The 10,537-nt window shown below is 55.8% G+C and overlaps 2 protein-coding genes across 2 annotated transcripts; both read left to right on the forward strand.

The window, feature by feature from the left end:
* Positions 1-10: 10 nt before the first annotated feature.
* SPRG_21775 (hypothetical protein) lies at positions 11-1,355 on the forward strand (the record flags this gene model as incomplete). Its single annotated transcript, XM_012355894.1, has 7 exons — positions 11-23; positions 72-178; positions 219-246; positions 283-347; positions 399-501; positions 547-662; positions 708-1,355. The coding sequence occupies 7 exons, from the start codon at positions 11-13 to the stop codon at positions 1,353-1,355; spliced, it is 1,080 nt and encodes a 359-aa protein (XP_012211284.1).
* Positions 1,356-1,842: 487 nt separating this feature from the next.
* On the forward strand, positions 1,843-3,940 carry SPRG_16591 (hypothetical protein). The gene is made up of 2 exons (XM_012355895.1): positions 1,843-2,351; positions 2,375-3,940. The coding sequence occupies exons 1-2, from the start codon at positions 1,878-1,880 to the stop codon at positions 3,902-3,904; spliced, it is 2,004 nt and encodes a 667-aa protein (XP_012211285.1). The 5' UTR covers positions 1,843-1,877; the 3' UTR covers positions 3,905-3,940.
* Positions 3,941-10,537: the final 6,597 nt, after the last annotated feature.

A 10,537-nucleotide genomic window follows, 5' to 3' on the forward strand; every position in this document is an offset into this window, starting at 1 on the left:
GGCGGACCTCATGGCGCACCAGAGTACGATGCTTCAAGTCGCGTTGATTTTGTGATACACTTGTGATCTAGTTCAATTTTACAACTTTGGGTGGGAAGACATGACGTCACCCAACTTGTCACTGATGCTCGACATTGCGACGGTCATGGCGTCCGTTTTGGCGCAGGCGCAGCAAAAGGTAAACAATGGATCTTTCACCCACCGTCAAGCTCCGTTAGGTTGCTGTGCACTGCCACGCTGGCTACGGTATTTCGACTCCCGGAACCTTGGCATGACGCACAGTAGGACGCACGGGGCTCGCGATTGCGTGTACGCTCATCTTTCAACACGGCATTTCAGCCGCCGAAGTGCGCTCCTGCGATCGGTTGTGGAGCTGCGCTAAGCCTTGTCCGATGTAGGCCATCGCGATCGTTCGACGCGGCCGCCCGGGCTCGATCCAGACCCATGGCCAAGTGGCATTTGTGGGACGCTTTCACGAGTATCTTGGACAAGCCAAGCTTGGTACGCACCAGCAACCAGATCTGATTTTCTGCAAGTCCAACCTAGTGTTTGCGCTACCCACAATCCACAACCGGTTCTCGCTCGCGACCATCCTCGAGCGCGAGCGCTTCCAGTTTCAGCCGACGCCGCCCGAGACGTCGATGGTGTTGCCACCCCGCGTCGTACGCAGCTGCATGCAAGAATACAATGATGCAACTTGGGCGTAGGTGCGCTATCTCTGCTCGCAGGTCGAAGCGTGGGCCGCGCAGGACGTGTGTGCGCTCGGTCTCGCGTATGTAGGGCACCTGCCCGCGACCACGTACTCGATCTCTCTTTTGCCGCATCTTCAGCTGCTCCAAGTGGCCGAGAACGCTGACGCTTGGGCAGACCACGTGGTTTCTAGCGACGCGTTGTTGCCGATCAAGGCCCAAATGAACTTGGGGGAGCCCAACTGGCCACAGAACTCGACCACGCCGATCTTTGCCGGCTTGCTGCTCGACTGGCTCGAGCACCTCAACCCACCCCTCCTCGATAGCAATGACCTCCACGACGTCGATCGGCTGCGGAAAGCGCCGCTCGCGACGCTACGGACGCTCGAGCGCCTCGTCAACTTACTGCGCGTGTGCCGGGAGGCCATGCGAACGAAGCTGGCCGAGCTGCCCGTCGATGCCAATACTCTTCTCGAAGGTCTCTATGCTCGGACCGGCATGGCCATTGTTCAAGCCCCGTCGCTTCGCGCGCGGTCGTTGATTCCCCCGATCAAGCACCTCGTCGAGAGTCATTGGACGAGTCCATCACCGCTCAAAATGGCATCGATGGCGTCCGAGGCCAAAGTCGAGCCTCTTGACCCCACCAAGTTTTCCAGTACGCAGTAGGTGGCTTGAGCACAACACCTCATTCCCTTCTAGCGCTGCCCCCCGTCGTCACGACGCCGTCGTCGTCCCCCTCGAAATCCTCCCCCGCCAAAGTGTCGCCCAGTAAACTGTCGCCAACCAAAGGAGCCTCCAGCAAATCGATGGCGCTCGAGCCTCCGATCGCGTGTACATTGACGCCAGAGTCACCACCCAAGTTGCTGGAGAAGCTGCCGCGACGACCGAGCGACGTTACGGACGCGCACCTCGTCAACAAGAGCTTCCCGTCGCCCGAGAGGCCTCGAACGCTCCCCGAGGTGCAGCTGCGTGGTCGTTCAATCCTTTAAGCGCACTTACTCAGTTATATCCAATGGCGTCCACTACAAGTAGAGGCGAAACAGGGGAACAGGATTTACTTTTGGGGCATTCAGATATTATTCCTGCAAGTGTCAATGTGGAAACTGTTGTGGTAGATTGATCCGCGAAAATGCGTCGCAGCGTGCGGTTTCATCCGAAAAGCCAGGTCGTTCGCTCGGGTCCGACACGATGAATGTGAGCTGGTACCGGCACGAGAGCTTCGCGTGGGCCCGCAACAAGAGCGTCCGTGTCCGGCCGAGCAGTGTCGCGTTGGCTGTCGGACCATTCGTGCCAGAGGCTCCGAAAGGCCGGCACAAGCTGACCCATCTCGCAAGCCTCGTCGTTTGGATCACTCTGTCAATCAACTCGCTCCTCGACCCGATCAAGACCCTGTACGGCTACTATCTCTACACCGAGAGCAACCACCGCGAAAGCGTGTGGGCGATTGTCGTCTCCAACACCTTCAACAACGCCTCGTCCCGCGTTTGCGACCCCCATAGGTCGTTCCTCGACTGCTACTACGAGCTACCAGTGTACGGCACGGGGTCGCTCGCCGGTGCCACATGTCGGTCGTACTACCCAGTCGATAAGAGCGACACGCAGCACATTGGCAGCTTCTTTGGCAACTGCACGCTCCCAACGGACACCGGCTCGACCTGCCCAGTGATATGTTTGCAACGAGCCAGTGGTCGCTGCAGACCGCGTCCGCCGATCGCAGCTGCCTCGCCACGCTTGGCGAAGGCGACGCGTTTCCGTGCGACTCGTACACGACGGGGAGTGGGCGCGTCATCAACTACCGCGTGAGCAAGACGTCGACGACCAAGTGGTGCAAGGAGTTTGGCGGCTACTTCATACGCAACCTCCACACTGGCATCCAAGAGGTGCTGGTGGCCAACGTCTCGAACGCGTCAGCCCCCGTCTTCTCGAGCCTGCGCCTCGACTACTTGACACCCGTGTTCAGTCTGGAAGACCTCCTCGGGTGTGCGGGTGACTTTTACGTCGGCGGCACTGCCGGCCACACGACAACGACGGCGTGGTACGGTAACACGGTCGGTGCGTGGACGGCGCGGACGTCGAGCGCGGCCAAATCGACCGTGGTGACGCGCAGCGTCGACGGCACCTACGTCCTAGCGGCGTTTTCGTGGTTTGAAGGTGCCGTGACTCAGATTGGCCCCATGTACAGAGACATCTCTCGTTGCAGTTTGCTGCTGCTTGTGACCATGTACCGGATCTCGTCCATCTACTATCCGATCTGGCTCGTCTACAAGCGGCAGGGCCAGCCCTTCTGGTCGTGGGCCGCAGCGCGCCACATGGGCCTCGTTTTGCACAAGCGCGAGCGGCGCAGTCTCCCGATCCTTGCTATCTTGTCGCTCGAGGCATTGCTGAGCACGGAGGACATTGTGTCGAACTGCCAGCACGCCATTTACACGGTCTCGAGCTCGTATTCCTCGATCATCTTGACGTACATGTCCATCACACGCATCATCTGGCCCAGCGCGTTGCTCCTCCTCGTCGTCTCGCGGCTCATCGAGTGGACGGTCGGACCACGCTTTGCGTTTGCTCTCTCGGAAGACCTCTTCCTCCTCGGTGCACCGGTTGTCTGGGTCTACCTCCCGACGTACGTCACGACGCAGGGCATGACGCTCTTCCATGGCTACCGCTGGAACGGCGTTATCGTTCGCCACTACGTGAGCACTATCCGGAACGCATACGCGAACCAAATCGATAGCTTTGCGCTCTACATTCAGCTGTTTGGCTACTTTACGGCCATTTCGTCGGCGACGACCATCGGCCTCGGCTGTCTCTGGCAAGCGGTGACGCACACGAGCTCGATCATGACTTATTTCCTCTCGCCACATCGCAGCGCCTGGCGACATGCCCCGCGCGAGTGCAAGACGATCGAAGACGTTTTGATCGCGTCCACGGAGCGGCTTCCACCCGAGATTGCATACCAAATCACCAAAGCCAAGTGGCCACAGTCACAGCAGTGCGAGGCCATGAACCTCGCGTCCGAGGGTCTTCTTAGCCTCGTCTACGGTCCCTGGCACGTCGTCGGCTTCACCGAGTGGGGATTTGTGTTCCCACTCATGAATGCGAAAGGCCACGCGGCAGTCATCGATGGCTGCACCGTCCGGTTTCGACCCGACGTGACGCATGAGACGCTCGCTAGTCTCGCGGCAACACCGGCTCGCCTCGGGATCCCAGACCTCGTGTAGCCCTGAGCGCTGTGTAAATGCTTATACAAAAACAACGTGATGGTTCGGACGGCCTACAGACCGCAAGTGACTAGCGTGTCGGCGCGCAGCTTGAAAGTTGGTGCGTACCCTGTATAGCGGAGTGTATTACACACAGCGGTAGTGCACGTTCCCTCCAGCCACCGTACCAGTCGTTTTTGAAGGACGGGTCAGTTTGGCAGCGTGGGCAAACCGGTCTGTGGCGGCAGTGAGCTTCAGATGGAGCGTGACTAGTCCGTTGTATGGTGGAAACATTTTTAACGGTCGGGCTCTTCGCACAGCAGTACGAGCTCGAGAAGGCGATTGCGCTGAAGCAGCAGAGAGATCAAACCGAACACGACAAACGACTCTCGCTGGACGAGCGCAAGACGTAGCTTCAGCAAGTTGTCATTACGACGAACACTTGGCGTCAAGTTGTAGCAGCGCCGCACTCCTCACCCTCGTCTTGCTACCTAGCGTTGCCACCGACCCAGTGCGTTTACATAAAGCACCATATGTCTAACGAATCTGTGGCCGTCGAGAGCTTTTATTCTAGGCTCTTGAGTCATCTTCTTGGGTCTCCTGGATCTGTGCGTCCCTGAACATGGCATGTGCCACGGAGAAGCCCCTCTTGAAGCCGCAGATATATACTACAGTATTACGTACTAGTAGCACATGATCAAGTTGCCAATGTACACTTTTTGTATATTCTGTGCTTTTTAACACACAAAACGCTGTTATACAATAACGTATGGTCACCACGCGCGGTGCTAGACCACGGACAACGATAACGTTATGTCCAACGTCGAGACGTTGTCAGGCCCGCTCGACCGGCCGTTGCGTAGACGCTTCATCGCGTATTCTACTTCGGAGACCGCGACGGGATCTTGGAGTGGCCGACCTTCTGTGCTGGCTTTGAGCGCTGGACGTGTTGCATCGTTGCTGGTCTTCTGAAAGTAACTGGTGATCTTGCTGAGTGCGGCTTTGGTGCTGACGATGTTACGGCCGGCGCGGTCGTGCACCACGGTGCGCTTGTGCTGTCGGAGCAGGGCGGCGGCAATCTTGTTGAGGCGTTCGTCGGCGAGGTCCTTGCTTCGTGTTCGTATCTCATGCAGTAGCAGATTCCGTTTGCTCTAGATTTCTCGCGCGTCTGCGTCGCGTGGGCGCTCGTTCTGGTATCGTAGGTGAAGGTTCGTAGAGCATCTATTGGCGTCCAACTGCGTTGACGTGGCGCTCGTCTTTGCCGAGGAACCCGAGCCCGCGCCGGCGCGCCACCGCACCGACAACAGCAGCGATTTCTCCACGAGACTCGACCTTTTCTTGGAAACCGATATGTTCGCGCGCGTCCACACCACTTCTTGTGCTTGCGGATTCGGCTCGTTTGAAACTCGATCTGGCATGGATGTTTTATTGGCTGAATTCTTGATTCTTTCTAGCCAATCACAAGCCCTCTTCTTAAATAGTGTGAGAACCATTCAGCACAACGACGAGTAGCAGCCCACAGACACGCCAGCGCCACGAAGCAGCCAGGTATACACCTCCACACACTTGTTGAATGACGTCAATGTCATTTCCGACGCTGCACGTAGCGCAATCACGCGCAAATCCATTTTCCATTTTACGAGGTGGTGGTAGAAGTGCTCAAATACCTCACGTGACATCGCGGGGTTCAAGAGCTCCAAGAACCGTAAAAATGGCTGCCACAGTTGGTAATGGATCTCGACCTGGTCTGCTACCAGTTTGTTGGGCGCCATCGTTGCTTGGGCACTCACACCAAACTCAAACTGCCGAGCGTCGGTTTTCACGAAATTCGACGTGCAATTTCAATTGAAAATGCGTTGAAGTCGCGGAAACTAAGGACGCTGTCCCTTTTGGTTTATGTGAGAGAGCGTGTTGCGTGTGGCTGAGGGAGGCACAGTGCGCGTGACACCGCTGCGTGATGAGGCCTCGTATCATGATACAGTATTTCGGTATAGCGAAAAAACACACTATACCAAAAATTTGTTTCCGCTGTCATTTGCTCTCGCTACAGAGCTCGCACGGCGACGCCACATAGCATTTTGGACTCCCCTAAGTGTGGTCTAGCGCTCTGGTAAGTATGGGTGATTTCATTTTTAAACTTAATTCTGGTCGATCCGCCGGCGCGGCGGGCCTGAGGGCCTGGGAACACCAAAATATGGTTATTTATGGTTGTAATTGGCGAACGCCAATAGGAACGACATGCGACGCCAGAAAGACGATGCCGAGGCGCCTCAGGCATCACTGACACTGCTGCATTGTGCTCGAGGAAAATCTATCAACAGTCTTTATGCACACGCCATCACGAGGTATCGCTCGGTCGCAATGCAGCCTTCCTCGTCGGTCTCCCTCATTTCCGTGCCAGGCGAAAGCGTTTCAGCCAATCAGAGCGACAGGGCTCTAGATTTGTGGCCAATCAGATCGGCAAACATTTCGCTTTGGAGCCAATCACTAGTGTTCTTGCAGCAATTCTCGAACCGGTCACCGCAGCACCGCTGTCGGATTCGTCGAAGTCTTGGCAACATCGCCAGCGTCGACGACAGCCACGCCGAGCTCGGCAGCAGCACCCAATTACATGCCATCTAGGCAACCTTTTGGCAACGCCCGTCGTACTGCATGTGACGACGTGCTGGGTGCGTTCCATGTCGTGTACACCCTGGAGCAAAAACGCACTCGTCCAGTGGCAGGCGGTGCTCGCGGCGGCGTCCGACGTCATCGTCGCAATTCACGCGTCTTGCGCCGTATGGTGGCTTCTATACAACAACCAGCGCGCGCGCTTCTGCAAGCCAGTGACGAGTGGTCGCGAAGCTACGGGATGCGGCGACGGCCGCAGCGACGCGCCTCGACTCGGACGCGCACCGCGTCGTCAAGTCCCAGCTGCGCAACACTATTTATATTGTGCTGCTCTTGGACGGTATTGTCGACGGCGTCGGCTTGATGGAAGATCGCGTACTATTTGTTTGAGATTGCCGTCGTTGTCACCGGAATCGAGAGTCTCCCTCACACCAAGCGTCGTACACTGCACAATTTCGTACATTTTCAGTCTTTCTCGTGGCGATTCCATCCAAACCAACGCCAGGTCGACCACATTGCATTTGAGAATGAACTCACCAAGATTTGGCACATTTGTAGAGGGCGCTTTGGTGACCACAGAATGCGAGGTCGCGTCGACGAGCGAGGTGTAGAGTGGCAGCGAGACGTGATCCAAGATGCACTACAAACTAAGATCGTAGTGCCATCTTAGAGGCACCACACCACGATGCGGACGCCACTCGTCGACCACATCACGTTTGAAATGAAATCGCCCAAAGTTGGCACAATTATAGAAGACACTTTGGGGAGGAGAGCAGGCCACGCTACGACGATGCTGCAGTCGTACAGCGCGCGCAATCCTCCACCACATATACAAAGCGCTCTTAAAACGTTAAAAAAGAATGACCGCGGTTGGGAAGCCGTTGTCTCTGTCTTTTACACTTGTAGCGACGATCGATCGCCCTACCACTGGATGGAAAATATGATTCAAAGCGACATTCATGCAATTACGACGCCCAGATGCATCGCATACAATCGCTCGACAGGATGCGATGCATCTGGGCGTCGTAATTGCATAGTCGAGCATTGTGAGTCACAATGCTCGACTTCCGCACTCACGGTGATGTATTATCACAACGTGTGTGATGATATTGATGTGGTATCGTATGTCCGAGGTCGCACAATCTGAAAAACACTCGATTGTAATGACGTCCGGAGAAGGTCACATGTCCGCGAAAACGTTCAATCGTGTAAAAACAAGTGTAAAAGCGAGCACGACAAAGGAAAAACGGAGAGCTTTTACAAGATGATAGGAGTAACCTTGAGCGTCGCCCATTCTGCTGTTTACTCTCCAGCGCCTCGGTTGCACAGCATCGTGTAGCACGGCAGGGCGGTCGCAAGCAGGCGTTATGTCGACTGTGGACGGTGAAACTCGTGTGGCCCAGGTCTTTCTTCCGTCACGCATCCCTGTCATTTAGGACATTGGTTCACTAGGTAAGCGCTTGCAAAGATCGCTGCGTCCTCATGTACCGGTAGCATGTGAATGCTTCTCGTCGAGGACCGATGCCACACCAAGCACGATTGGTGGTACCAGTATTGTTTTGAGCAGCGTCGCAACCATCAAGCGTCGGCGCTAGTGCCTTGACGCAGGTGTACAGTGTACACAGGCGCAAAAGAGCCTCGCGGAGGTGATACTCCAGTGTCGGGTCGCGGCTGCTGGCGTCGATGCAGCGCTGGTCACAGCCATCGGCGCCGTAGCGGTAGAAATACCATTTTTTACGTTGGGCGCCTACGTTGTGTGATTTACATAATCGATGCGCCGAGACAAACGCCAACCGCGATAACCTCGAGCGCATGTGCGCGGACGATGACCCGTGCTTGTTGCGTCACATCCGGACACATTCCAGATACCAGAACCAAGTGCAAATCAAAAATGGTCGACACGACGAAGAGCCACGCCGCCGCCGCAGCAGCAGAAGGAGCTGCGCGAGCGCCATGCCGCGTTCGAAGCGCGCGCGTCATCTCGCGACATCGAGCCTGATGCTTCCGAGCTTGAGCACGTCACACTTGACGTCCTGCTGCTTGCACACGGCAGTCGGCACCGAGACCGCTGGCGGCCCAGCAACACCATACCACCCGTCACAAACTCCTCGCTCCACGTCGCATCAGATCCGTTCTCTTCTCGAGCTACCGGCAACCGGAGCTGCCAGCCCTCGGCGGTCACCTACAGTGGCCGCGCGCGCCCATGGTCCACGTTATTCTTGGCCAGACCTCGTTCTCCAATGCGTTGGCTCGGCGCTCGTTCGCGTTTGGAACTAGGTATCACGCATCTTTGACGACACTTGGGTGTTACAGATTGACTAGTTTCCTAAATCGGTATCGTCCACCTCAATCTGCGCGCGTTCGCCCGAGACGCACGAGACTGAGAATCTCGCACTCGTCCCGCGCCTTCTCGTGCTCTCGCACCACCTGCTTGTCGTACACGGCGCGCGCAAGGACGCCAGTGCGACTCCAAGTCCGGTTCGTCTCGGGAGACGACCTCGCACCGCCGGCCGAAAACGATGACGAAGACCACGATGACGGCGAGAATCATGAGATGGCGCGCGACAACGTCGACGCATTTTGGCGCGATGCCGGGTCTCACGAACGCGTTCCTCGAGACGAATGTCTACGCTGCATCGCGCCTCGAGTTTGCCGCCAGCGGTATTAACGAAGCGCTCGTCTTGGGCAACGTCATCCAGGCGCGCGTGGTCACGACACTCGAGGCGCTGGAAATTACCAACGTCGCGTGCGACGCTGTCGGCATTTATTGCACGCCGTACGACACGATGTACACCAAGATCAAAATGAAGGCCGCTAAGAGGCGCAAGTTCGCGATGAGCTCGCGTGGAAGCGGGCCGCCGACCCGAACGCGACGGCCAAGGACGAGGCTTAGAGTCTCCCGCTAATCATCTGCTACTCAGCTTTTTGGGCATAGAACTTGAATCCAATGGATAGGTAATTGTTCAAACTCGTTTTTGAGAGCGAATTTGCTATTGGCGACGTTAAGGCCTGAATTGAAAGCTCGATATTCACAGACATATCAGTGATCCAATTACCGAACACTATATCAGGCTGATATATGTTAAATAGTGTGGTAACCACAACTTCTACCACGATCGACGCCGCACAGACGCGTTATCGCAAGGCCGCACCGGTTCCTGTCGTTCTATAGCATCTCAGTATCATGGAGATGCAGGTTCGGACGCCGAACGCAGCGCATGCATGCGAATTCCAACGTTGATTTTTTGAGGTGGCCAAATAAACACCCAAATGCACAACGTGTTTTCGCGCAGTTCGAAATCTCGACCGACTCCGACGCGGGCAGCCACAGTTGGCTATGTATATGGACTGGCCCAGTGACTTGCGTTTGGGACGTGATAGGCGCTTGGGCTATCACAGCAACGTCGTACTGCCGAGCGTCGTTTTTCGCCGACTTGTACATATAAATTCGAGTAAAAATGCTCACTTTTCGCAAAATCTGAGAGCGCTATCTTTCTTGTATGGTATCGGAGAGCATATTACATTGACGATGGTGGTTCTAGAGCCCGCTACGGCGCCGCTTGCATTTTAATATACTATTTGAATGCATACACTATACCGGGAAATATTGGCTTCAAATAGTATGGTCAATATATTGTCAAGAACCCTCGCTGTAGAGCTCGAAAGGTGACGACATGTAGCGTTTCGTACTCTCCAACGTGCATTCTATCACCATGCCAAGTATGAGCGCTTTCGTTTTCAATCATGAATTGTGCTCCAAATCTCGCTTCACCGAGCCTTTGGCGTTCGAATGTGGCTATATTTGGTATTTATGGCAATATCAATCAAACGTGTTCGCGTTGAAACCAAATTAGTAAAAACTAACTCAAAGACTTCGCATACGTAGTGCTACGCCTGAATGCGTGGGAGTTGGCACCAGCACTTGGTCGTTGGGAGTGAGCTGCGCACGGAGAGGTCCATCCCGTGGTGGACCCCACTCGCCGAGGGTTAGCTCGCTCGAGGTCGTACGCAGGCTCCTGTACTCGGACCACCCGACAGAGGAGT

The sequence above is a fragment of the Saprolegnia parasitica genome (assembly GCF_000151545.1).
Source record: "Saprolegnia parasitica CBS 223.65 unplaced genomic scaffold supercont2.328, whole genome shotgun sequence".
Taxonomy (NCBI): Eukaryota; Oomycota; class Saprolegniomycetes; order Saprolegniales; family Saprolegniaceae; genus Saprolegnia; species Saprolegnia parasitica.